Consider the following 26,698-nt stretch of genomic DNA (forward strand, 5'->3'; position numbering starts at 1 on the left):
TGACTGTCGTGTCAAGGGGACCCTATCGGCTCTCAGCTATACTTGGCCTATATTCTAGGCGTAGGAGCATAGTCCATCGGCATGTCATAGAGTCCAGATGAGTGACTACATGGCTTGCCGTAGCTGGATCTAGGTGCAGTCTGAGCGGTCCTCACAACTACATCCCGAAGCATTTGGAATCCGCGCCCATAGTGTTGAGCATGCAGGTACAGCACCAGTTGCCATAGTCATGAAAACCCCCCACAGGAGTCCGTGTGACGGTGGTGGAGGATCTAGACGCGGTCGTCCTATGGCGAGCTAAAGAGATCGAGAACAGCTAGAATCTTCGGGAGGACCCTACGCCACAGAATGACGCTCTCGAACCAAACGCGTGTTCGTACACTAGAAGAATTGTGTAGACGTAGTTTCAACCCTTGTGTTTCAGAAGATTCCGGCGTTGATGATTTGAAGAAATGGTCTCTGGTCGTGGCTTGCCGGCCGTAGGAGAAGGCCGGTAGCGTCCATCGGTGAGCCATGACATCTGTCAGCGCCCGTGAGCCAATCCTCGGACTTGTGAAAGTGTCTCGATCATGCAGCAAGAAGCAAAAAGGGTGCATGGTGCTGAGTGCGAAAAGAGGATGCGAGTGGAGCCTTTGGACCTAGGCCCAGACTCCGAAGCTTCTTGATTGCCTGTACGTGGCCCTCCACGGACAGTGTTGAGGAAAGATTCCATCATCAAGGATCGGAGATGCAAGCTACGCCCATGACGACAATGTCTGCAGACTCGTAGCAACGGGTTCCTGGAAGTGCGGCGGGCGGTGGCTGCTTCGTACAAAGCTAGCGCAATCGATAGCATTAGTCGGGTGCAGCTCGTAAAGATGCTGGAGCTACCGGGCAAATGGTGTTTCACGACTCCACGGATGCTAAAGATGGAATTTGTCGACTGTGCGAATATTTTCTCTGTGCGCGAGTATTGGTTTGCTCCACCGGCCCCGTAATAGCATCGGGGAAAATAGACGCGATGGACCGCTTGATACGAGGCGCCGAAGCCGAAATTCCGCCAGCAAGTCAGGGCGTTCGGGCGGGCTGCTACGTATTCGCCTGGGGAGTCAGATACGACGACTCGTGCTGTGGGCAGATTTGGTGTTGACGGGTCAAGTGCGCAAGGGCGAGCGGGTGAGGTGCTGAAGACGGGTTAGGAGGACTGCGCCCCCAGAGCTTGGATGTGGGGTTCGCGGCGCGCTGTCGTCTACATTGTCCCCTTTTTGCGAGCTTGGGGACGGAGATAAGATGGTTCCGAGCACCCGCATCGTATCGTGTAGTGTGCGTGCTCGAGAGTGCGGAACATGGCGGTGAGGGAACAGGTGCTGGCTACGTGCTCGGGTACCCTCCAGCGGCGTGATGGCGTGACGAGGGTACAGATCCTAATGCAGGGCAATTGACAGCGGCGATGCGATCGATAGAGTTTGACATGTGCAAAAGATTCTGCAGTCGGAACTACGGGTGAAAAGTGTGATGGTTTGTTTCGCAGTGGATTGAACTTGTGGATAGGCAATAATGCTCGCAGTAGTGCTCACAGGCGACTCGGCGCCGGGCTGGGAAGCATCTAACGAGTGGATGGGATCGGGGCATAAGCTTTTCCGGCAAGGCGGTTTGCGAGATTGGTTGTGTCTACGACAAAGTTTATGTTGTGTCGGTATTGCAACTGCCAGATGAAGTGTCCCTTGTGTCCCGCTATATGCAGATGATGTCGTTAGAGTGCTGATCGTGATGGAGTGGATGAAGATCTGGAGAAACACGATTAGATTGGAAATATAGATCACGCAACATGGGCACACTGTATGTCTGGGCCTCGATTTCCTGGCCATATAGTTTCGACATCACGACATTGCATGTACAGCGCACGCGGAACAACCTTGAGCGTTCTTACCAGGCGGCTGCACACTGCCATCATTCGGGCAGCCGCACACGCCATCGGTAGCCCTGGCGATGGCGCATACGGCCAAGTTGTAGCTGGCGCTGGCCTGAGCGGGAGAGCGTGCGCGCCTGTGAAGGTGGCACGGCAGGGAGACGGCTACTGAGTCTTGGGAAAGTGCAGGGGGCCAGCTAGCGAGCTGCGCTACCCATCCGCCGCTTTCACCGTCTCGGTTTTCTTGGTCGGAACATGGGCGTGTATATAGACTCGTGAATGCCCTCACTCTTGGGGCTCTTCTCCCCTCTGACGACATTTCCAGCTCGCCTGCTTGGTTCACGACGCTTCATTGTTCTTCGACTCACGACTATAACACATCACACGACCAACTCTCCAACCTTCTCTCGCTTACACTTCGCCGACACCGCTGTACTACCGTTAGAACACAACATTTCAACTTGGAAAAACAAAACACGACAAAATGGACTACTCGCCAGCCCTGTCCGTCAACAGCGACATGACAGACGAAGAGCTGGACAAGTACTTTGCGAGCTGCGTTCCGCTGTCCAACCTGCCAACCCCTCCACCAGCAAAGGAGCCCACACCCACGCGAGTATCAACGCCAACCGCCCAAACCTCGACACAGTCATATGACATGAGCAGCCCTCCACAACCAAAAGGTTAGTCTATTTATTACCTCACACACACCAAATCTCTGTTTACGGGTTTGTGGATGCTGGTGTGTATGAGTCGGTCCGGGCGGCAGAGCGACGTTCCCCTGCATACAGCGCCTTGGCCCTCGTCATGCTCCATCCCAGATGCTCCTTTTCCAACTCAACAGTCCATCTCCACATTTCGGACGTGTGCCTGTCGATCAACCAGCACCCCTTCACCCAAGATCAATGCCGTTGCCACTTCCTTGATTTCGGTCCGCTGACTTGCTATCTATAGTATACGCAACCCACCTTGCCAACCTCGTGCCGCTCAACGTCTCCACCCACCGCCCTCATGCATCGGTCATTCAAGGATTCCTCGACCGTGCTGGCCTGCCGGATGAGATTGTCGCCTTTGCGGGATGCGTGCTGGATGCGTTGAGCAGCCGGTTCGCAGCTACTTGGCGGGATGCTCTTGCCCCGAGCGACTATGCGCGCGACCTGAAGAACTTCATGATGACAGACTCGCGTCAGAACGTGCATGTTAGCCCAGATGTGATTGTCTTGGCTGCTCTTTCCCTTGCGCACGGCTTCCTCGTTGACCGCCAGCGCTCCTCACGGCATTGGAGCATCAGGGAGAGCGACGGTGCTTTCACCGTGCAGGAGATCGAGGCCACGAGGAGGGCCATCCTGCAGGACATGGACTACGGCCTTGCTCGCATTTCCAACGACATGGTGCAGCGGAGGCTGAAGAACATGCAGCGACCCAGCACAGCTCCTGCACCCGCATCAACCCCTATCACGACCGTGATGAAGCAACGACGGAACCTCTCCATCAGCCTCCAAGGCACCGCCATCTGGAGCTACGGCGTTCAGACCCCAGAGCCCAGCCCGTAGAGCGGCGGTCTCCCATGGACGAGCAACGAATTCCGTTCCTTCGACTCTTTTTAATCGTTTTGCTGCGTACATTCACGATACCCACATCCTTTCGGCATCTTTCGCGATGCGCATCTCTCGGCGTTCTTCGGCATGGATCAGGCTTTCCTCTGTGTAGACAACAGGCTTGTTGTCACCTCGTATATATTTGTTTCAGGGTGGAGTTGAGTGGGTTCGGTGGCCTGATGCCAATGGTCTGTGTTTCATGTTTTGAGTACGCTATTTGTGTAATACCAGCTAGGAGGTTGAAGGACTGAGCTTGTTTGATATCCATCCCTACCGACGCGGTATGTAAAGACGGATTTAATCTACATTGGCACTTCGTATCGACCTCGGGAGCACTTCATGCACGTGATGCGGATTCGTCGCAATCGCGTGAGATGTTCATAAGATTATGCGAGAAGACCGTGTGCAGATATCACGACATTTTGATGCCTTTGTTTACAGTGATCAGGTCAACGTACGATGGTGGGGCTGCTCCATCAACATAGTCTTCCCTGTTCCGACAAGATCCGCGCGGGCTGCAACTTGAATGCGCAGATTCCTTCCATGTCTATCAATTTCAGAGCTTGAAGTTCGTGCTTGTTGCGCACTCCGTTCTTTGGTGTTGATTGCTCTCGCTACGCCATCACGGTGTTGTTGGTATGGAGGGGTTGAAGACGTCACGTCGCCTGGTTCTGGCCATGATGGAGATCACGCTTCGACGCGCAACAAACACACTAAAGGCTCAGCATGCACAAGTTTATTGGACAACACGCCCATCACGACCCCGCTAGCTGCTCCGCGACGGCATCGTGGGGTCGGCTACCCCACTTTGTACTGGCTCCGCGAGATGCTGCATACAGCTTGCATGTGGGAGAGCTCAACAGCTTGTTGCTAGCTGTCAGCCTGGCCAGGAGTGCTCCTTCCCCGCGATCCGCTAGCTAGTCGCTCCTGCTCTCCTGATATAATCCTGGGGGCCTTGCTGTGATGTTGAATTGATCTCCGCCCGTCTTACTCCACCCGGACGCCCTGTAAACACGCCATTGCCGTTGCTGCCGCTCCTCTTTCCTGTCTGGCGCGTAGCAAACACCACGTCTGAGGTACTTCTGCGGCGTCTTCATAAGCCTGCAGCTCTTGTCCGTCCTATCACATCGCCCTGACACTCCTGCGGTCGCGCCTCTTACCTCCAAGCGGCAGCCATACGCCCCTCTACCCCGCCATCTCCTCTCTCCCATCGACACTTCCTAAGCAACTCGCGCTTCTCAGCGATTGACATTATCAAGATGGCCGCAAACCCTTCCCCCCGCGAGCGCAAGCCCTCGACCAGCGCTCCCCTCGGTGACCTCAAGGGTCCCGTTGGGCCTTCATTCACCCGTCCCAAGCACAAGAGGACAGTAACTGGCTTTGGCCCCAGTGAGATCAAGAACGTAGAAGCGAGCATCCCAGAGCCCCAGCGCGAGGCATGGAGAAAGTTTGTATGTCAATTGGCTTCTCAATCATAGTACAAAGATGGATCTCACTACTAACACACGCATAGATGCCCAAGCCCTTCTCGACGCCAGACGACTTTACGAAAGACGCTGTTCGCCATATCGAGACTACCCTCGCACGCTCCCTCTTCAACTGCGACGAGTCTGCTGCCTACGCTGGAACTGCCCTCGCCTTCAGGGATCGCTTGGTCTTGGACTGGAACAAAACGCAGCAGAGTCAGACCTTTGCTGACCAGAAGCGTGTATACTGTGAGACTAGTGGGAATTTCGCTGGCAGAACATCCTCTAATAAATCCAGATCTCTCCCTCGAGTTCTTGATGGGCCGCGCTCTGGACAATGCCATGCTCAACGTTGAGCAGAAGGATATCGCTTCCAGTAAGTCCACCTCCTAGGACCTCGCGATTGCTTCTCTAACATATATACAGAGGGTCTCAGCGATCTTGGCTTCCGCATGGAGGACATTGTGTCTCAAGAACATGATGCTGCCCTAGGAAATGGTGGTCTTGGACGTCTTGCTGCCTGCTTCCTCGACTCGATGGCTTCTCTCAACTACCCAGCCTGGGGCTACGGCTTACGGTACCGATATGGTATCTTTAAGCAGGAGATCGTCGATGGATACCAGGTCGAGGTTCCAGACTACTGGCTGGACTTCAACCCATGGGAGTTCCAGCGCCACGACATTGTCGTTGATATCCAGTTCTACGGCAACGTCAACCGCTGGCAGGACGACGAGGGCAAGCAGCAGTGCTCATGGGAGGGCGGCGAGATTGTCCAGGCTGTTGCTTTCGACGTTCCTGGTAAGCAGTCTTTCAATCGCTTCTCGGCTTTCCACTGACAAGTACAGTTCCTGGCTACAAGACTGGTACTTGCAACAACCTCCGCCTTTGGGGCAGCAAGGCAGCCAGCGGCGAGTTTGACTTCCAGAAGTTCAACTCTGGTGAATACGAGAGCTCTGTAGCTGACCAGCAGCGCGCTGAGACCATCTCCGCTGTGCTCTACCCCAACGACAAGTGAGTAGCTCCATGGTTATGAGATAGCGTGTCTGACTAGCCACAGCCTTGACCGCGGTAAAGAGCTTCGCCTAAAGCAACAGTACTTCTGGTGCGCAGCTTCGCTCTACGACATCGTGCGACGTTTCAAGAAGAGCCAGCGCGCCTGGAAGGAATTCCCCAACCAAGTCGCGATTCAGCTCAACGACACTCACCCGACCTTGGCCATTCCTGAGCTACAGAGGATATTGGTCGATATCGAGGGCTTGGAGTGGGACGAGGCATGGAGCAGTAAGCAGAATCTACCTCCAGAGCTGAATCTTGATGCTAACAGCATATAGTCGTTCAGAAGACGTTTGGGTACACTAACCATACCGTGCTTCCTGAGGCGCTCGAGAAGTGGTCTGTACCGCTCATGCAGCACCTCCTCCCACGCCACCTCCAGGTATGTTCAATCGCCTGATTTCTTGAGACCTTGCTGACTTTCGAAGATCATCTACGAAATCAACCTTCACTTCCTCCAGTTCGTCGAGCGTAACTTCCCGAAAGACCGCGAGATGCTGGGCCGTGTCTCCATCATCGAAGAATCGAACCCAAAGATGGTCCGCATGGCATACCTTGCTTTGATTGGCTCGCACAAGGTCAACGGTGTAGCCGAGCTACATTCCGACTTGATCAAGACCACCATCTTCAAGGACTTCGTCAAGATCTACGGACAGGACAAGTTCACTAATGTCACCAACGGTATCACCCCGAGGAGATGGCTCCACCAGGCCAACCCCAAGCTCTCTGCGCTTATTGCGTCAAAGTTGGGCGGTCACGAGTTCCTGAAGGACCTTACCTTGTTGAACAAGCTAGAGGCATTTGTTGACGACAAGGAGTTCCGCAAAGAGTTCCGCGACATCAAGTACGCCAACAAGGTGCGACTCGCACAATATATCCTGGAGAACAACGGCGTCAAGGTCAACCCTGCAGCGCTGTTCGATGTCCAAGTCAAGCGCATTCACGAGTACAAGCGTCAGCAGCTCAACATCTTCGGTGTGATCCACCGTTACCTCCAAATCAAGGCCATGTCTCCCGAGGACCGCAAGAAGCTAGCTCCTCGTGTGTCCATCTTCGGTGGTAAGGCTGCACCAGGCTACTGGATGGCCAAGACAGTCATCCACCTCGTCAACAAGGTGGGTGACGTTGTCAACAACGACAAAGACGTCGGCGACGCTCTCAAGGTTGTCTACTTGGCCGATTACAATGTCAGTAAGGCAGAGATCATCTGCCCTGCTAGCGACATTAGCGAGCACATTTCTACTGCTGGTACTGAGGCGTCGGGTACCAGTAACATGAAGTTCTGCCTGAACGGCGGTCTCATCATCGGAACCTGCGACGGAGCGAACATCGAGATTACTCGCGAGATTGGCGAACAGAACATCTTCCTCTTCGGTAACCTTGCCGAAGATGTCGAGGACCTCCGTCACAACCACATGTACTCTCAGTACCAGCTGGACCCCCAGCTTGCCAACGTTTTCGATGCGATTCACAATGGCATGTTTGGCGATGCGGACCAGTTCTCTGCTCTGATCAACGGCATCGTGGATCATGGTGACTACTACCTCGTCTCTGACGATTTCGCATCGTACATCAAGACACAGGAGCTCATCGATGAGAGCTACAAGAACACTGAGGAGTGGACAACCAAAACCATCACCACGGTCGCTCGCATGGGTTTCTTCTCAAGCGACAGATGTATCGACGAGTATGCGGAGGCTATCTGGAACGTCGAGCCGCTACAGGTTAAGAGCGAGCCTGCGCCATAGATTGTGACTGGAGGTGGTTTCGTGCTAGATCTTAGATGGTTGCGGGACTAGAGCCTTAGATCCGATGCCTTATATTTACGATGATAATGAGACATTCGTTGCGACAGAACAACTCAGTAGTCTTGTGAAGATGCATGTGCTCTCTGACATGGTTATGGTGTTGAGTGAGGCTGGACCCTGAAACGCCTGCTCCGAATGAACCTAGCGCACGGTCGCGTCGCGCGACGTACGTCAACCGCAATCTGGCCAGCTCGACGCCAGCTCGCGACATATCGACAGCCCTCACTCACAAGCAATCATGGCGAATCGAGGCTACGATGTCGTCGTAGACGTTGACCAAGAGGTGCGTACCCCAGGGGATGCGACGCAGAAAAGCGCACATGCCCCCAGCATCCAGCTCAAGACGGCAAGCTTACCAAACCCCAGGGCGACCTAGGCCATACCGACCTGCAAGAAGACCTCGAATTCCACAGCTCCAGTAAGCTTCTCCTCTTCATCACATACATTCAAGCATCACCTAACCCTCCACCCCTCAGACTTCGACACGCAACCCGCCGGCCGCGGCGCCCCCAAAATCCAACCCGACTCCACGAGCGGCTCCTTCCTCCCCGGCCCCTCTACCTCTTCCACATCGCCCACCTCGCGCAAACACTACCTCTGGTCCCTAAACTTCTACGCCCAAGCCTTCGACGTCGACACCGCCGAAGTCCTGCGCCGCTGCACCTCCACCCTGTACCCACGCGCCAATTTCCTCGACGTCCTAGAAGGGAACCCAGACTTATACGGCCCTGTCTGGATCGCCACAACCGTTATCGTGATCCTTTTCTTGACCGGAACGATTAATCAATACTTGGCGCAGAAGGGCGAGGAGCATTTTGCGTATGACTTCAAGTTGCTGAGTGGAGCGGCGGGGCTGGTGTATGGGTATACGGCGTTTGTGCCCGTGGGGCTGTGGGGCGTGCTCAAGTGGTATGGGAGTGAGAGTGCGAATTTGATGGAGTGTGCTTGTTTGTATGGGTATGCGAATTTGGTTTGGATTGCGGTTAGTCTGGTGGCTTGGAGTCCTTGGGGTAGTGAGTTTCTCCCTCTTCCTTCCTTCTCACGAGAGGCAGCGTACTAACGAATGTCCCAGTCCTCAACTTCACAGTCGTAGCCCTCGGACTCGTGGCCTCGGCTTTCTTCCTCCTCCGCAACCTCTACCCTGTGCTCAGCACCACCGAAGCGAAGACGAGCAAGATTCTGCTTATTGTGGTTTTTGTGCTGCATGCTGGGTTTGCGATTGCGATCAAGGTGCTGTTCTTTGCGGCAACGAGTCCCGTGGGTCCGAATAAGGGTGATAAGGATGCGGGCAAGGGGGTTGCAGATGGGGGGTCAGAGGATAAGGGCGGTATGCTGAGGATGTTGATGGGTTGAGATGGGTTGGGTAGGAGATGAGCAGGTGGGGAGTGGTTAGGGCTTGGGATGATAGCGTTTGGTAGGGGAATTATAGTAGGGCCTGAAGGCTACATCGCCTTAACAATGAGCAGACATTTTTTTCATAACGTAACGGGGAGGTCTTGGGTGCTTTTGATATGCGTAGTCGCTATACTCGAAGAAGAGCGTTGAGGTATACGATACTCCATAACCTTTCCTACATCCTTTGGAAAAAACGTTGGGGACATATCAGCTCACTCACACAATGCACAAGAAGTCTAACTTAGGGGAATGAGTTCATTCTAGCTACATCCCATCCACCATGTATTACCTCGCCCAGAATCTTACTTTGCAGTATACAACCACTTATCCTGAAACAAACAAATCTCCTTCAAAACAACCATGTATGCTTCAAAACAAGTTTAAGCAGCCTCCTCCTCATCAGTCAGCTGACCTGTCTGCAGTGCCCAGGCGAGTTCATGGACGTTGGACAGTGCGTAACTGGCGTCTTGCTTGATACAGTACTTTACGCAGCGGGTGAAGATGCCGCCGTCAACGCCCTGCTCGGGGTGCTTCTTGAGGCCGTTACCGAGATAGCGGATGTCGTAGTCGAGGACGCCCTCCAACTCGTCGTGGGGGTAGCGGATCAAGTCAGTGGCGATAAGGTCATTGGCGTTCTCGATGCCTTCGCGGAACTGATCTGCCCAGTTCTTGCCGTACTTCTCTTTGCCCTTGTTGATAGCGGTAATGCACTTGACGGAGCAGGTGTTGCGGAGGTAGCCGCCCTCGAGGTTGCGGTGGGCGTTGAGCGTCTCGACCATCTGCGCGGGGCCCCATTTGCGGGAGTAGAGGCGGAGCGCGACGGTAGGACGACCGAGAGACTGGAAGAAGTAGACGATGAGCTCGGTGTCGGTGAGTGGAACTTGGGGAACGACGACGAAGGCTGGCGCCATGTTTCCTCGCGCGACGTGGGCCTTGCGCTTGGCGATGGACGTATTACCACTGTTGCCGCGCTTGCTAGGGGTGGGCGGGCCGACGCGACCGGGGGTAAGAGGTGAGCTTGGGAGGCCGCCAGACGTTGGTGTAGAGGGGAACATAGACATCATGCCGCCGGTGAGGTAGCCAGACTGTTCGCTATTAGTACACGATGGTGGAGACATGGACGTGTAGGACTTACATCTGGCTGACCAGAGGGGAGCGGGGCGATGGTAGGGATCTTGAGGCCGGGGATCTTGACTTGAAGTTCCTTGCGGGCATGAGTCTTCGTGGCCTTCTTCTTCTGGTTGCTGCCGACAATCTTGGTTTCGAAGGTCTCCTGGTCCTGCAGACCGGTGTTGAGGAATTCGAAGGTCTTAGACGGTGTTGGAGCGACCTTGACGGGGGTGCTTGGAGCCGACAATGCCGCCAGACCAAGCTGGACGACAGTCTCTCGCAACTCCGAGACCTCCGACTCGGCCTTGTTCATGCGAGCTGTAAGGCTGTTGACCACTTCACGGATGTTGCCGCTGAGGTCTACATGACCCTCAACCTCCCCCAATTCTAAAGTGATCAGTCAGCCTGGCGGATACATGAGGTGCTTTGGATAGGGGAGACTCACTGCTTGGCGGATTGTAGTCGTAGAAGGGGTTCGCCATGTTGGGATCGAACTCCTGCTGCGCCATTGTCGGCTCCAAAGGGGGTTGGTTCATGTGCTCGAATGGCGGAAAGACCGACTCGCTGTAAAGTGAAGAATTAGCTTTGTTTTCTTCCACATGCCGTTGCCATGGCAGACCTCCAAACAATGGAGGTGTGATGGGAACATCAAGGTCAACGGGACTAATGGTGTGAACATACCTAGGGAGCTCGCGACCGACACTATACTCGCGCGGTGAGCTGCCTTGGTAGGCACTGTTGACGCCAAATGCTCTGCTCGTATGGTCCTGGTGTGCGTAGGCGACGTTGGGCATCTGAACCTGCGGCTCGACCTCGTCCTCGAAGTAGGCTGCTAGATTGGATGACATGTTAGCGTTGGGAAATGTTGCTGCAGGCAACATTGAGGTCCGGCTAGACGTCTGGCTGATCGGCATGAAAGTCTGGGGGCTTTCGTTGCGTTCAGCCATGGTGCTGAGTAGCGTGGGCTGGGATGGGATAGTCTGAAAATTGTAACCGAGTTTGTTGTTCGCAGGCGCTCGGACACTCACCATATGCCATAACAACAAGAGACTGCAGCGAGGACCGTCGCCTGGTGAACATGAAACTTGCTGCATTTCCTGATTCAGTCAGTTCACTGACATGACTTCACCAATCCACCGCGGAGACGGCACACTCACCATGAGGCTCGAGGAGATGTAAAGGGCGCGCGCCCACTGCTACAGGCACCACAGAAGACAACGAGAGACAGCACCGGTGATCTGGTGAATGTGAAACTTGCTGCACATCCTGATTCAGTCAGTTCACCGACATGACTTCATCGTGAAGACGACATACTCACCATCGAACACGAGGAGAGATGCGCATTGCGCGTCCGCTCTTGCAGCCACTAGGGGAGTTCATTCTCATAGTACTGATGAATGTAAACCGCCCATGCATGGATGTAGTGAAGGGCATGATAGTCTTGATGCAACAAGGTGCGTAATGAGCGATGAGATATAATGATGATGAAGGAAGAGAAGAGAGGAAGCTGCAAAGGCTAGAATATATAGAGACAAAAAGGCAGCAGCCACGTCACGCCTTCATGATAGGCGCCCACGAGGCTTCAGCTGAAAAACGTGGCAACCAGTACTCAATGGCCTGAAAGCGTCCGCGGTCGGGATAACAAGCGGTGGAACGGATAGGTAATCCCAATGAAGGTGAGAGAAATTACGAGAGAAGAAGAGGGAAGACATCTTAGACAGCACTACCTATGCGCACAATGACCTGCACGGCAGGATGGTGGACACCACCGACTAGAAAGCGCGTCGCCACCCATTTACTGCGAAGCCATCTCTCTTTTGTGGCCTGATAGCATACACGCATGTCTTCACCTATGGTTCGATGTTCGCTGAATCCGACGAGTCTCGTGTGGCGGGCCTTCTACTGTGCTCCGGCGAACGATCAACGGGCGCGATGTACGAGACCAGCCAGAATGCAGTCGCAACGGACCCAGATTTGATTGCGATGGCGGAGATATCACGGACGCGCGTAAAGTAGCTGGTGATGGTCGCCGTCGGGTGGGAGTGATGATGCGAAGAGGTTTGACGTTGGAAGTTCGCGTCGCGACATTCGGGGCACTAGTCCAAATCTGGCTGGTCCTGCCTTCCCAAAACAACCCTCCGACCTTGACGTCCCTAGAAGACACTCGAGAATTACGCCTCTTGGTACGATGGCTGCGCTGATAGCATCGCCTACTCTATTAGTCGGTGTACCCTCCGTCCAATCGGTCCCTGGCAGCGCGGAAGGCGTTAGCTCCCCAGAGCGTATTGCACCTCGAATGTGGTGTAATTGGGCGCTGCAGTCTGGTATTACACATGTCGGAAAGAGGTTAAGTGCTTATCTCCCATACGCTCATGTTACCTATGGGCATTGTTTATTCATCTTTGGTTCCTCCTACAACATCTGCACATATCATTAGCACCGTGCGATTGACCCTGTACGCGAGGACGGCATGTAAACTACGTACGACGCTATCACTGCGCTTCCAGACCGTGTTGAACTCTTCATAGGAAATTTTCTCATGCTAAGAGCTGAGTGGGGCTGAGTTGTGGAATAGGCACCAAGTGAAGGACGAACATGTGGGTAACGCTCGAGCCGTGCAGTTACTTAGACCGGAGGTCAGACTTCTCATGACCGGCTTACTTGCTACACGTACGGGTAAACCGAACACCAAGTATGCGGGTTCTGGCGATCGTCTGTCTTCTGTCGCTGATAGCTCTCGCGCAGAGCCTGACTGTAGTTCCTCCGCTTCTCCAAGGACCAGATATTTCTTCCAGTCCCTCCCGTAGCCTCGTCGCTCGCGTTGACGATATCGAGGTCATATACCACAAAGCCACATGCAAAGGTCAAAAGCTGCTATCAGCAACAACCTCTCCACATGGCGCAGCAGCCGCCTTTGTCAACCCGATCGATAGTCCCTGGACCAACCCCATCCAACAGGAGCTTGAAACTTGGGGCTACAAGATCGAGAGTGACGATGGCACCCCCCAATTCCGCGCGAGTCATGAGGATGAGTGCGAGTTCGAGCATAGCCACAAGCTCAAGAGCATGTTCGATGACCTCAGGATCGATACGCGTAGTACCTACCAGGGCGGACCTAATCGGTGTTACTTTGTTAACCATAAGGACGGTCCAGCAGTACGACGCGACAACCAGGGGGATCTACCACCCGTCAAGCAGCAGTGGTATAAAGCCAACGACAACTACTATCGTGTAGGTAAAAGACGATGACGGTCCATCCATGTCTTACTGACGACATCTTATCTCTGTAGGTCACCGGCGCCGAGTTCACAATCGGCGTAAACGCAGCATCAGGCCTCATTGCAATGACCAATCGTCAGAGCCCCGCGACCAGCGCCCAAGCCCTCTGGGGCCTCGAAAACCCTCCGCCCAACGATGAGCTTCCCGCACTGAAATCGAGTTCCGACATTATGTGGGGACTGTGGAATTTGGCGAGTCCAAACAATGTGGGTGGTATCAAGTACATCCTTAGTACGCCTATTATAAATGACGAGACGGTCGCGATAATCAAGAAGATCTTGCAAGACAATTGCCTCGACTTGGATGAGATAATGATCTGGTCGGGCTGCGAGTTTGGGTCAGATGATCCGGAATATCTCGCTTTGCTCGGTAAGTCGTATATCGGTTCAACGTTCTGGGGATTGTATTGCTGACTTCGATTGTGAACATAGGATCTCCGAATGGGCAAGCCGTTGGATACTTCCTGGCGCAGCACAAAGCCCAGCTCGGCGGAAAATATGTTTCGAAAATCAACATCTTCAAAGGAGATGATCCACATATGGTTGCCGTCTGTCTCCTTTTCACGATCGACGATAGGGCTGGAGCTGCGAGGGCCGCTATCGGGGATGGATCGAACGGCAAGGGCCGCGTTGACGAAGCGGTAGTCGTGAGGCGATTCGACTATGAGAAGAATGTTGTGAGACGGCATATTGTGTGGGCGAAGTTGTAGATGGCTAGAGAAGCGTCAAGATGGCGTGTTTCGATGTACAGCTACGGCTTAGATCGTAAGATCTGTCTTCAAGGGCTTACATATACCTAATCAGAGGTGTAGAAGCGTTGGTCAAAAATATTTCTAGAGTTAATAGAGGGGTTTACAAATATTCTTACAAATGGGTGACTTCCCCGACGGATCTCAGTGACAGTGTTGGTGGACAAGACGCGTGGACGCGGATCGCAACCTCGGCAAGAGCGCCGCTTATCGATAAGGCACCATTGCGAAGCTCCAGGGTCGCCATCGCCATCTCTCTTCCAACCAACAATTCACACAATGTCTGCAAACGTCCTCATCGTTGGTGCCGGCGCCATTGGAGCCTTCTATGCCTCTCGTCTTGCCCTTGTCCCCGGTACCTCTGTCTCGGTCATCTGCCGCTCCAACTACAAAGCCGTGAAAGCGAACGGCTTCCAAGTTACCTCACCGCAATACGGCGATTACACCTTCGTACCGGCCAACACCTTTGCGAACCCGGACGAAGCAAGAGCGAGCGGCATACAGTGGGACTTCATTGTAGTCAGCACGAAAGCGCTACCCGACGTGAGCGATGACTCGACGATACTTGAGGGGCTAGTCAGCGATAAGACGGCCATTGTGTTGATACAGAATGGTCTGGGCGTAGAAGAACCGTATACGAAGCGATTCCCACAGGCTGCGATATGTTCGGCGGTCACGATAGCAACCTGCGCGCAACCCGAGCACGGCCAAATTAAGCACAACAGATGGACGCGGATCAACAGCGGACCGTACCTGCCCCATCTAGACACCGGGAGCAGAAAAGATAGCGACGTCCGCGTCGTCTTGATGAATGACGCGTTCATCGAGATGCTGAGGCAAGGAGGCATCAAAGACGCCGAAGCCTACAGCCATGCCAAACTGCAACTCGTCCGCTGGCACAAGATCGCCATCAACGCCTCCATGAACCCAACCTCGGTCCTCACCCTCTGCCTCCCGAACAACGTCATGTCTCTCGATCCAGAACTGCAGCGCCATCTCAAAGGCGTCATGACCGAGATCCTCGAAACCGCTCCTAAGATCCTCGGCGAGCCCATGCCCAAAGAGTTCGCTACGCCCGATCAGATCATTCGGTCTACACAAAAGAATACAAGCGGTAGCAAGCCGAGCATGGCCATAGACTGGGAAGCGGGCAAGAAGATGGAAATTGAGGTCATTCTTGGCAATCCATTGAGGATTGCGCGGGACAGGGGCTATGAGATGCCGCGCCTGCAGAGTTTGTATGCAATGGTCAGGATGGCACAAGAGGTCAGGGATCAGAGGAAAGACAATAAGTTGTGAGCTGCCGGATTGCTCCTGTCGATTGATCGATGTCTCATTCGTTTCCTTTATGTGTGTTTTACCTCTGGGTAAAGCGAGCTTCATTCCAAACTGCAAACTTCAAGTCAACAGAGTCGCGTAGGCAGTGTCGTCGCCGACCATCCTATCTGGCCGTTTTGCTATATACTCCCTGATCCCTTCATGTCACACGTTTGCAAGAAAGATGACACGCCACGGAAGCACTCTCGAGACCTTGCTCGCGACACAGGTACCTAGCTCATCGCCCTTGTTTTTAGGAATATCTAGCCACTTGAAGACTTCAAGTTTGGTAAAAATAATAGCTGCCATCGTCCAAAGAGGCTCGTGTCGTCATAGGAGGTGGTTGGCAAGTGAAGGTGAACGCAACGCCTTCCCGATCTGCCAACATCACCAGAAGTAGGATTCAATTTTCCAGTCGACCAGTCCTGACTATTCTTTGTTATTGAGCGAGTTTATTGCATTTGAAGAAGCCGATAGTGGTGCGGGAGGAGGGCAGCTCAACCTTGGAACGTTGCGACCCTATTGAGCGACGCGGACCGTGGCTATCACAATAGCAAAATACATAAGGTGAAGGCGCCTCTCACCAACCTCTTTTTTTGCGAGCCGAAGACAATCGCTTAGGTCAGCTGCCTGTCGCCCCGGTCTCTCCTTCGTATTTTCCACGGCTTTTCTTTCTCAATCACCGATTACAACTTCCCCATATCATCAACTTCCTCATACATATCATCGATCATTACTACCGCAAACAAGATGAGCAGGCTCTCTGATCAGCAGTTGCGAGCACAGTGGCTCAGCAAGGCGACCCCTGACCAGCGACAACAGTGGTTCAACAAGGCGCCACCAGACCAACAACAATGGTACCAGCTTCAGATACAGCGTGCTAGACAGCAACAAGGACAGCAGCAGCAAGTACCGCGCGAGAACAGTCCACACCAAGGTCAGAATGCGGCCCGGAGCCCTTCTATCAGCAGCCTGAACGGAGCAAGGTCGTGTGCCTCACGCCCACTGGTACCCCCGAAGATGGCCACCTCGGTGACGACCGCTTCGCCCCTGAGCACGGCAGCAGTGCGAGCATCCACCAATGCATCCTCACCTACGCGAAACGAAGATACAGCGACGCTGGGCGCCGTCTCACCTATCTCTATTGTGCCACGCTCGATGCAAGCACCGAACGCTAGCGAATTTCGACATCATCAACAGAACAACGCTTTTCTCGCTTCTAGGCAGACTCAGCCGCGCATGCTACCCACGGACGACGTCGCTCGCTACCAGAAATCACCACCCAGACAGAGCCCTTCGCATGTACAAATGAAGCTGCCACCCTCACCGACACGGCCAGGCTCATCGCCATCCGCGCACGCTACAGCATATCCCGCCAGCATGAGCCAAAAACGTCAAGCTACAGAAGCCCCGGAAAGCGACATGCATGCAGGCAAGAGGCAAAACACCATGCAAAATACGATGTCACCTCCCGCCGCACCGTTCGCTCCCATCGTTCAAAGCAATGATCCTCTCAATCCAGGGCCCTACAATCGTATGAGACCGGTTGCAACAGCCAATGGGATTGCGGCATCTGTCAACCGGATGACCCCCGACGACATCGCCCGAGATCGTCGCCTCCAGCAGGCCAAGCTCGCAGAGCAGCGCGTTCGGGCGCAACAAGCTCACGACGCCGAGAAAGCCCGCGAGCGAGAGATCTATATTGCCGCCACCGCCGCAGCTCTCAAGCGCGAGCAAGACGACGCGCGAAGGGAGTTTCTGCGCAAAGACCCCAGCGCGAACTACCGTCACATCCTCGAGGTCTACGCATTGTCACCGCTAGATCCCAAGAAAGACGAATATCCAAACCGATATCTAACCGGCTTACTAGCGAACCGCGTCATGCCCATGGATCTCGACTGCGACCTTGCGCTTGCGATCGTGTACGCGAAGGATCACTGGGACTACTTTGGACAGTGGCCCAAGGACATCGAGCGCTTTGCTGGCTATGAGAGAGAGAGGAGGGATAAGGCGGCAAAGGATCGGGCTTAGGAGACCGAGAGGGCGCCGCGTGAGTGTTATGGACCTGATCGTGCGAGCTCAGAGGCATTGGAGGCCTTGGAAAAACGCTTGCGTCCGATGCTTTTGAAGTTTTTGAAGTATACGGTGTAGCGTGAAGTGATGGAAGTAGCTTGGAGAGGGACATATAGCCGTCTGGGTGCACTCAACTTGATAAAGAGTCAGCTCATGATAGCTGTGCTATGGTGTAGTGAATATCACGGCTACACCCACATGAGCTACTCGTGACTTCATTTGAGCGATAACCACAGTGAATATTCGAAGACAATTGGGTCTAGTTTCGCCAAATCACGGGGTCTGACGTTATTCTCTCGTCCACGGGTACCACTACTTCTCATTCCAACAGTTCACACACCCGCCGCACGCACTTCCGATCGAGAACTACCACGTTCAACTATCAAAAGACTCTCGCCATCACCATCCTCGCCATTACCGTCCTTGCCGTTACCATCCTCCCCGATAAGATGGCCGACCAGCTCACCCAGATACCCGCCTTGGTTACACCTACACTTCAGCGTCACAACAAGAGACGCCGCTCGACATCGATTGCGCCAGAGCAAGCTGTTTTCCTTCCTGGCGCCAGCCCATCAAACGATGAAAACGATCCGACAACCACTCCACACGGACAGCGCCACCCCGACGACACCACTATACATAAGCGCACAAGGAAAGCCCATGGGTCCAAGCGCCGACGTATTGCTGGCGACTTCACTCCCGTCCACAGCCCTGGTTCTCCCCGTTCATCCGACCTGAAAGAGGCCCCATCACAGATTGCGCCGACTGCAAGCCCATCAAGCATTGATCCCGTCTCAGGCGGACATCATCCCCACCAAGACATCACCGCCCTCCCCGTCGACGACACGCCATCTCAACTCAAGTCCATTACCGATACTATAAAGCACACATTAGGTCGAGACAGCAAGAAGAAGTTCAAAGTCTGGGAAGACGAGCCGCAGCCGTCTAAGCCCAAAGACCCAACACCAGCCGCCGCCAAGTTGCTGCAAGATATCACCAATACTGGAGCTCAACGCAGGTGTCGCCGCGTAGAGGGGCATACGCCGCAGTTCCGGGCGCAAGAGGCTGATTACTATTATCATCCCAATCTCAAAGACTTCCAGTTCCCGCAGGGTGTTGTCGCATCCACTGAGGAGGCTGTCGAAGAAGCGGCCCCGAGTGAGCGACACGCGCTCACCACAGAAGCAAATCGAAAGACCGAAGACGCACAACTTGAGGTCACACAGTCATTGAAGCGGAAAGCCGATGACGATCTTCGAGAGCGTGGTGCAGAGAAGCTGAAGAAGCTTAATAATCAACAGCCTTTGCCTTGGATAGTCCACGGCAAGATCCGACATGATCCAGTTCAAGACTTTGAGACTGAGTACTTTGCCATATCTACACCGTGGCTACCCTCAGAGCCTGTGGAAGATGTAGTCAACACGACAGAACCGGATCAATCTCAGCAAGAGATAGATGCAGCGCTCGAGGCAGTTGAACCTCAACAGTTACCAACCCCCATCTCCGAGCCCGTATCCAACGAGGTATTGTCGCCTCCTATATACTACAACCTGAATCCATCCAACATAGTCCATGTCCAGGGGGACGATGAGCCGGCCCTGGATAAACTAGAGTCGGGATCTCTAGATTTGGATGCTATTTTGATGGGAATGACACAGGAATATGCATTGCCCACCGTCGAGGAAGATGTTTCAAAAGCATTCGGTACCTACAAACCACCGACACCGCAAGACGACGACATTCCCGCTGGCAACAAAGCTGCATTCGCTGGCTTTGGTACTTACCAACCACCGCCACAAGCCGTTGCCGCTGCATCTCCCGCGGTCGAGAAAGATGCATTTAAAGGGTTCGGTACCTACAAACCACCGCCACCGGAAGACAATGCAGTCCGCGTCGTCAACAAAGATGCATTCGAGGGATTTGGTGTTTGCCAACCACCGCCACAAACCGTTGCTGCTGCACCTCAGCCCGCTCCAAAGATTGTGACCACAGTTCCCTCTCTGATAGACAGGAACAATCACGCCATCATCAACACGGGCGCAGCTTACAGCGAAGGCTATGACCCAGGAAACCCGCATAACTTCAAACATTACCTCGCCCAGTTCACCGATCGACCTGCGATTCCGCGACCACGAGAGCGCGAGTATCGCCCAATGCCAGAGGTATTGGAAGTCGAGACTCTGAACCAGCGATTAGACTGGGTAGTCCCGAATGGAGCAGAAGCTCCCCACCTTTTCCGCGACATGACAGCACCACCACCTCACATCGACTCAGAGTTAGCTCGTTGTGTCCGCTTCGCTCAGTCAGACGCGCAAAGACGGGTTAACTGGCGAGCGCATCCCACCCACGTCGCCGAAATAATGCAGCGCACCAACTTCTACGGAATGGAGTTGCTGGTCAGTCGGAGTGAAATGCGCATCTCGTCTCCTCCGACGGCAGACGAGTTTGAGCTAGCAATGGCGACTCGGCTGGCGCAGATATCCTTCGGCATGGACACGAAGGACTACATTGCGGCCGATGTGCCAGCTATCATGGATTACTTCAGGGAGAATCTTCCATCGGCGATAAGCGTCTTTCCGACAGAAGAGGAAGACTGCTTTCGCGCCTTCACGGACTATTATCGCGTGATGTTCGAGGAGAACTATCCACCACTGAATGCTCTCGGCTTGCCAGAATGGCAGGTCTTACTAGATGCGGAGGAAGGCAAACCCTCTCTCAAAGCACAAACACTGCAAGGCATCGTCCAGTCCATCAAAGGACTGACTTCACACTGCCCTGGAGATGCAGACGGGACAAATATCCTAAAAGATGGGGTATCTCACGAGAAACCCAACACGGGAAACGAGCACCTCGATAACGCCCGTCTGGAACTTGCCCAAGCTCTTGGCGTGAGTAGGATCGGCGTCACTGGAGACGTCCAGTGGCCCGATCAGCCGAACAACGCCTCTTTCCCTAGCGTGGCTCAGAGGGAGCAATCGCAGCATTACGATGCAAACCAAGCTTCTTACTGGAACAATACAGAAGCCCCAGGAGGATACGTCCATCCTTTTGTACCCGAAACAGATGCAAGGGTTCAAGATGTGCACGGCGATTACCACGACCCAGAGGGCTGGTTTCGCGCCGAACTGAACGCGCCGATACCGTGGGATTCTGGGCTAGATGCCATACCATCAGGCTTCAGCGCAGTTCCATTGGACTATGGTGCTATAGAGGAATACTTCAATCCCTCAGCATTCGGCGCGTTCAACGACGCTGAGCCGGAAACGTTGTTGTAAGGATGCCGGGATCGAATGGATTCAATTGAGTTTCTGGGAATGTATCAGCGGTTTTTGCGTTATATTTCATTGTGTGGTAGGAGTCGTGACTCTTGTTCGATAAGTCTTCTCGTCTTCAAACACGGACACTGTGAGTGGCTCGCGAACGCTAGCGCCGAGGGAGGATTGAAGCAGGCACCAAGGGTAGCTAGGTAGCTACAATGTGTGTTGCATTCTACAGGGATGCTATTGGAAATCGTTCGTATATAAAAGACTAGTTTACCTTCGATGTTATCAATTTGTTGAAATCCAATGGTGTGCATGCGGCAAGGTGCGACGCAACTTCTAGCAGTCCTCAGTGCAGATGCCAACACAAGTGTAATGGAAATGGAAGCAGCCAGCGCGCCTGCAAGAGAAGCAATGACTATGCAAAGCTTGAAGGCTGCTTCCACCAAAATGTGTGCATTGTGACGAACGGTAGTGGTCCTTTCCGCTGGCGTAGGTATCGGCCATGGCGCCACAACACGCGTACCATGGATGGGTTTCAGCCGCAGCGACTTCCACAGACTCATCGAACGAAGACAAACCAGAGTTCCAGCGGAAACTAATACTAGCACAACGAAAAATCATTTACCTTCATGTCAATTATCGGACAGTACGCCATTCTCCTTCCTTACCACCTACCTTCTTCACAAGCGCGCATCGAAGCCACCTTACCATGACTCCACCACGTACAGCGACAGCACCACATATCGAAACCGGTACCAAAGCAGCCCCGGCAAAGAACCCACGTGGTCGACCACGCAAAGATGGGTTGCCGGCAGGATCAGTACCCAAAAAGCCCAAAACGTCAAAACGAGCGCGTGCAGAAACTCCGGCGGAAATCCAAGGACAGCCTGAGAAACGAGGCCCCGGTCGTCCACCCAAGAATAACAAATCGCAGGGGGGCAAAATTCCATCAGCAACGTCATCATCGTCTGATCCCTATCCACCAACGAACCCCATTCCAAGCCGTGGCCCACAGGAGGGAAGTTTGATCGTCTCTGCGACTGAAGAGACTTCCAATATACAGATCACGGTTGCTCCTCCGAGTGACGTGACTGCACGACACAGTGAGGAAACGGATATAAGTGAACAAAGGATTCAAGATACTCTGAGCTTTTGGGAGGAGGCCGAAAGAAACGAGGAAATAGGTGCGGCAGCCAGTCAATGCGAAAAGCAGAGGGAAGATGACGCATTGGATTTCGAATTCGGCCTCTTCAGACACAATCATGAGAGTGACGTGGAAACAAGTCGCAAGCGCGTAGCATTCGCGGACGAAGAGGACGAAGAAGCCGAACAAGAAATCGGAACAGAAGAGTCGAAAAGAAAAGCGGAACGTCGACGTCAGAGGAGAGAATGTCGAGATTATGGCTGCTATGACGAGGATTGCAGAATCGGCCATGCAGTCAGAGCGAATGTCGCGCGTTACATGGTGAATCTTGACGAGCGCACGGAGGCGTTGCGGACCGTGGTGGTAAAGACGGATGATGAGGTGATGGAAGAATGGACAAGGCCTATGAGTTTCGACTACCCCTGGTTGATTGCGCGGTGATAGATAGCATAGCCGACGGATGGAGGCGTTGTAGTTTATAGCGGAAACGTCGGAGGAGCTGTGTTCTTTTCTAGTGTCGTCAATTCATCAGCTTCGAAGACCTGGAGAGTTATCCGGATAAACTCGGTTTGATTCTTTCGCGCGTGCTGATATGAGGATGAATACAGCAGCCATGGCTCTATACTGCACGACTAGACTGCTTTCTTCTCGTAATCAGCATCGTACGTTGGCCAAAAATAGACGTTGGCGCGACGTTGACAGTGGATGCGTGACCTCATGGTTAATGGGCTTCGCTGAGCTGTAAATGCAGTGTCAACGTCGCAAAGGAAGTGAGTAACCATGCTTGAGGAGGCGCTGCGATCATAACTCAACGTGAGCACATCCAGGCTACATGTGCTTGCAGCGACCTGTCGCGTCGACCGTTGATGAGGACTACTTCGACCTCGGCACAACCTTGGAAGGGCAAGCGGCAGAATTCGCTACCGCTCACACTAAGCCACATGCGGAGAGGTCGCGATCAGGATCTAGACGTTCGCAGATTTCAAAATCTTTGTTATGGCTCGCTTTAGAACATAGTCACGTATAATTTTACGTAGAACCTGCAAGCTCCTTATGCATCGACATATATGTCAGGCAAGATGGGAGATGGCTCACGTGACGCCAAGCTACCGCGGCAGCCCCACATCGGCAAAATGTCCCGCCCCATTTCCGATGGCAAGCTTCAACGCGCCAACGCGTCTCTTTCACACACGAAGCTCAACCACGATGCATTCCGACAGACCTCATTCGCGTATCTAAGACCACCTATGTGTTTCTTAAAGCTATGATCCACGCGTTTTGACAGTGTCACCGTGTCCTTTACAGGGTGTCTAGCACCAATACTCCTGGCATCATTCCCATCGTACCTACTACAGTCGGTTCCCTTGAAGTCTCAGTGTAAGGTCTTCAGATGCACTAAGAAGATTACGATCATTACAAGCTTTTACCAAGGCCTCTGCTCAGGCCATGGTAGCGTTCATAGAAGAAAGAAGAGCTGAATGAGCACGAACGTATAGTGTATTGGATTCCACCGATTGCCGCGCAAATCTCTTACAACTACTGCTAATATTGTGAAAAAGATGTTGTCGTGCGGCATCGCTTGAATTGCTACGGTGCTTGTCACAATGCGTATGGAGACATGTACCGCAACCACGAGGAAAGCAAGCGGACTGCGCATGAGTACACCAAGTGCGCGAGCTCTCTTCACCCCCTACGTACGCGATATCGTCTTCGAGCCCCTGCAACTACAAGGGCCCAGCGGCAAGACCTCGCTCTTCGTGGTCGAGGACTATGTATACGTCGATATACTTTCCGTCCTATCTAGTCCTCGGTCGCGTACCTAGTCGCTTTGGCCAACCTAGTGCGTCCGCGACCAGCCTCCGCCAGGTGTGGATGTATCAGCGATGCTCAATATCGAGGACAAGAGGCCGAAGAGATGTTCAGGTACTCCATCTGTCCTTATCACCTGCCAATCGATATTGATGTCGCCATTGCTCTCGGAGCAAAGATCCAGTCTCTTTGACGTCGCTTGATGGAGTTATCGGCAATAGTAACCCCCAATATCGCCCTGGACGAATGTTTCCATAGTAACGCAGGCAAAATTGAGTCACCTGCCTTCCGAAGTTGGCCAAATGGGCCGTTCTCGCCCTTCACGTGGCCACTCCTGGATTGGCGAACGCGGGGATTGTTTCAACCTCACCTTCAAGACCCTTGATCGCGGGGTTCAGATTGGTTTAGCTTCGTCAATGCGGCCTTTGGTGCTCACATTTTGCAGACCCTCATGCCCGAAGCGCTAGCACATTGTTCAAGCGATAATTGGATTGCATCTTGGTCTAGCTTTGAGGCAAGGCGCCTCTCCATGCATCTGCTAAAGTCGTAAACAAAGGTTTCTTCGTTCGCGGCTGCCAAAGCATTGCAACAATATATCGTTGACCAGGCTCGCATCTATCAACACCTTCTACATACCTGACTTCGTCGAATTACCCGTCTTACTCTGTATCGACCAAGTTGTAGACTCTCGGCCAGTAAGTTCCATACTCAGCAGTGCAAGCAATTCAAGCACCGCTCAAACCTCCATCCGATTGCTACAACGTTTCCTCTACCAAACACTAATACTTGTATCAAAGGCATCATGGCGAGCAATCCAAAGACTCCTTCAGCCAACTCATCTCCGGTCAAAGGGGCTAGGGTTGAGAAACCAGCCGCCATGAGCAAAGCACGTTCGAAGAACAAGGACGGCTCGATTCACGCCTCCCCAACTGACATCTTCGGTCCAAACGCTGTCACCCGGTATCTCCGCATCCCGCAAACCGGCAACATCACCGGTGCAGAACTGATGACGTTTCTTCCCGCGCTGATTCGTAGCCCCGGCGTCCTTGTTCGATTCGTCCAGAACGGTGGCGATGCCTACCCCCTCATTAGGATCCACAAATGGTTTCGAGTCGTGGTGAAGAACAATTCTCGGCAAGACGCCACCAATGCCGTGATTCACTTGGCCCAGGGGACGATGCGACACTATCTTCAGGACGATCAATGGACTATGACTCGCCACAAGGCCGGTCTTTACCCAACAGTCGGCCAGGCTTGGGACCACGATAACTTGACTCTTGCCGGTGTCCAAAACCACTGCGAGATCCAAGTCCCGGGTAGCCGTCACCATAAACCGGTCGTCGCTAATGTTCATTTCGCGTCACTGGCAGCTGACGTTAGGGTATACCCATCCGGCGACGACGAGCTCGATCTGACCCGCTGTGTCAAGGCTGCTGTCGCCAATATCGACCTACCGCTGATGTTTCCACGAGACTTTAACTGGCTCACTCAGCTCTTGGGTGGTCCCCAGACGGTACTCCCTGCTCATCGAGATGGTCCACTGTTTGAGCGTTGGAGGAATGTGGTGTGGGAGGTCATGCCTGAGCCGGAGGCGATCCAGGCTGCGACAAACCTCACGCATCACATATTCACAGCAGCACAGCGGACGGCAACCGTGCAGCATCTTCAGCAGTTCCCTGTTGTTCAGGCGTTTACGTTTGTCCAACAGCCTCCTTCTGTCCAGCCCTCCGCTCCCGCGCCTCGCGCCCCTATGAGGATGACAAACCACGCTGGCCCTTCTCGTGCACAAGCTCCTGCTGCAACAAGCGGTCTTTCATCCATCAACTCGTTGATCCTTAGTCGCATCATGAACAACACTGCCGCAGACCTGTCACATGTCCTAGCTACGATACAAGAGGATCAGTTATACGCGTTGTATGTCAGCGTCTTGGCCGCTAACGGCATCGTGCCTATTAACCGCCGCGTGGAGCACACACCTGGCCCGGACGCTCTAGACAACTTCCTCGCAGATGATCGTAGTCTTCCCGATCTAATCGAACCAGCTGCACACGACGCCAGGGCTGTATCTCCGTCTGGCCCTTGGGATAACGACATGACCGCTCATGACAACGAGTCTCACGTCCCAAATCCATTCGAGGAACAGCTTGACGACGACACTGCCTCATTTGCGTCTCTCGATCTCAGCATGATCGACCCTGAGGTCCTGAAGAGCATCGATCCTGAGATCCTGGACAGCATCAACCGTGAGCTAGGTGGCTACGTCGACCAGGAAAACGATATGGAGCTCGCACAAGTCGACCCGGAAGACCACGACCTCGGTTTGCAGGACGATGATGCCAATGATGGAACTGGTCAGGAGACTTCGATCCCTTCCATCGTGGTCCACGACGTCGACGGCAGCACTGCCGAACACCCCGCTGATGAACCTTCCTCTCGTGAAGCATAGCGCGGTCTAACAAGACCACATATCAGGTCTCTCGAAAGGTTGACGCGTATCGGACAACTATACATCTGGATTGGAGCGCGCCTCGCGCGCGGTATTGGAAAAGGTTAGCGAGCGTAGCATGGCGTTTTTTAGTAGAGCTCCCTAGAGAAATCCGGCGTCTTGTACATTCTGCGCGATATGCCCTTTTCATTTAGTCGTATGCTTTGAGCAAATCCACCTCACATAATCGAAGATGATACAATTGACACGAATGCCTGCTTATGTGTGCTATTTCACAAGATCGCGAGAACTAGAAACACTG

General features: G+C 53.5%; 9 protein-coding genes across 9 annotated transcripts; 8 read left to right on the top strand and 1 right to left on the bottom strand.

Moving 5' to 3' along the window:
• Nucleotides 1-2,372: 2,372 nt before the first annotated feature.
• On the top strand, nt 2,373-3,441 carry J4E78_007061 (uncharacterized protein; the record flags this gene model as incomplete). Its single annotated transcript, XM_049367670.1, has 2 exons — nt 2,373-2,571; nt 2,843-3,441. The coding sequence occupies 2 exons, from the start codon at nt 2,373-2,375 to the stop codon at nt 3,439-3,441; spliced, it is 798 nt and encodes a 265-aa protein (XP_049220640.1).
• Nucleotides 3,442-4,745: 1,304 nt separating this feature from the next.
• On the top strand, nt 4,746-7,753 carry GPH1 (Non-essential glycogen phosphorylase; the record flags this gene model as incomplete). Its single annotated transcript, XM_049367671.1, has 8 exons — nt 4,746-4,937; nt 5,000-5,201; nt 5,251-5,328; nt 5,379-5,750; nt 5,798-5,963; nt 6,010-6,233; nt 6,284-6,387; nt 6,434-7,753. The coding sequence occupies 8 exons, from the start codon at nt 4,746-4,748 to the stop codon at nt 7,751-7,753; spliced, it is 2,658 nt and encodes an 885-aa protein (XP_049220641.1).
• A 298-nt stretch (nt 7,754-8,051) lies between these two features.
• On the top strand, nt 8,052-9,166 carry J4E78_007063 (uncharacterized protein; the record flags this gene model as incomplete). Its single annotated transcript, XM_049367672.1, has 4 exons — nt 8,052-8,096; nt 8,180-8,231; nt 8,290-8,826; nt 8,886-9,166. The coding sequence occupies 4 exons, from the start codon at nt 8,052-8,054 to the stop codon at nt 9,164-9,166; spliced, it is 915 nt and encodes a 304-aa protein (XP_049220642.1).
• Nucleotides 9,167-9,588: 422 nt separating this feature from the next.
• Nucleotides 9,589-11,166, bottom strand: J4E78_007064 (uncharacterized protein; the record flags this gene model as incomplete). The annotated part of the gene is made up of 4 exons (XM_049367673.1): nt 9,589-10,293; nt 10,344-10,705; nt 10,764-10,882; nt 11,000-11,166. The coding sequence occupies 4 exons, from the start codon at nt 11,164-11,166 to the stop codon at nt 9,589-9,591; spliced, it is 1,353 nt and encodes a 450-aa protein (XP_049220643.1).
• A 1,846-nt stretch (nt 11,167-13,012) lies between these two features.
• Nucleotides 13,013-14,306, top strand: J4E78_007065 (uncharacterized protein; the record flags this gene model as incomplete). The annotated part of the gene is made up of 3 exons (XM_049367674.1): nt 13,013-13,549; nt 13,609-13,966; nt 14,029-14,306. The coding sequence occupies 3 exons, from the start codon at nt 13,013-13,015 to the stop codon at nt 14,304-14,306; spliced, it is 1,173 nt and encodes a 390-aa protein (XP_049220644.1).
• Nucleotides 14,307-14,624: 318 nt separating this feature from the next.
• J4E78_007066 (uncharacterized protein) lies at nt 14,625-15,644 on the top strand (the record flags this gene model as incomplete). Its single annotated transcript, XM_049367675.1, has 1 exon — nt 14,625-15,644. The coding sequence occupies one exon, from the start codon at nt 14,625-14,627 to the stop codon at nt 15,642-15,644; it is 1,020 nt and encodes a 339-aa protein (XP_049220645.1).
• Nucleotides 15,645-16,412: 768 nt separating this feature from the next.
• Nucleotides 16,413-17,693, top strand: J4E78_007067 (uncharacterized protein; the record flags this gene model as incomplete). The annotated part of the gene is made up of 1 exon (XM_049367676.1): nt 16,413-17,693. One exon carries the CDS (start codon nt 16,413-16,415, stop codon nt 17,691-17,693), a length of 1,281 nt encoding a protein of 426 aa, XP_049220646.1.
• Nucleotides 17,694-17,933: 240 nt separating this feature from the next.
• On the top strand, nt 17,934-21,010 carry J4E78_007068 (uncharacterized protein; the record flags this gene model as incomplete). Its single annotated transcript, XM_049367677.1, has 2 exons — nt 17,934-17,944; nt 18,067-21,010. 2 exons carry the CDS (start codon nt 17,934-17,936, stop codon nt 21,008-21,010), a joined length of 2,955 nt encoding a protein of 984 aa, XP_049220647.1.
• Nucleotides 21,011-24,753: 3,743 nt separating this feature from the next.
• On the top strand, nt 24,754-26,397 carry J4E78_007069 (uncharacterized protein; the record flags this gene model as incomplete). Its single annotated transcript, XM_049367678.1, has 1 exon — nt 24,754-26,397. One exon carries the CDS (start codon nt 24,754-24,756, stop codon nt 26,395-26,397), a length of 1,644 nt encoding a protein of 547 aa, XP_049220648.1.
• Between the last annotated feature and the right edge of the window lie 301 nt (nt 26,398-26,698).

The sequence above is a fragment of the Alternaria triticimaculans genome (assembly GCF_023758025.1).
Source record: "Alternaria triticimaculans strain BMP 0046 chromosome Unknown scaffold_10, whole genome shotgun sequence".
Classification (NCBI taxonomy): domain Eukaryota; kingdom Fungi; phylum Ascomycota; class Dothideomycetes; order Pleosporales; family Pleosporaceae; genus Alternaria; species Alternaria triticimaculans.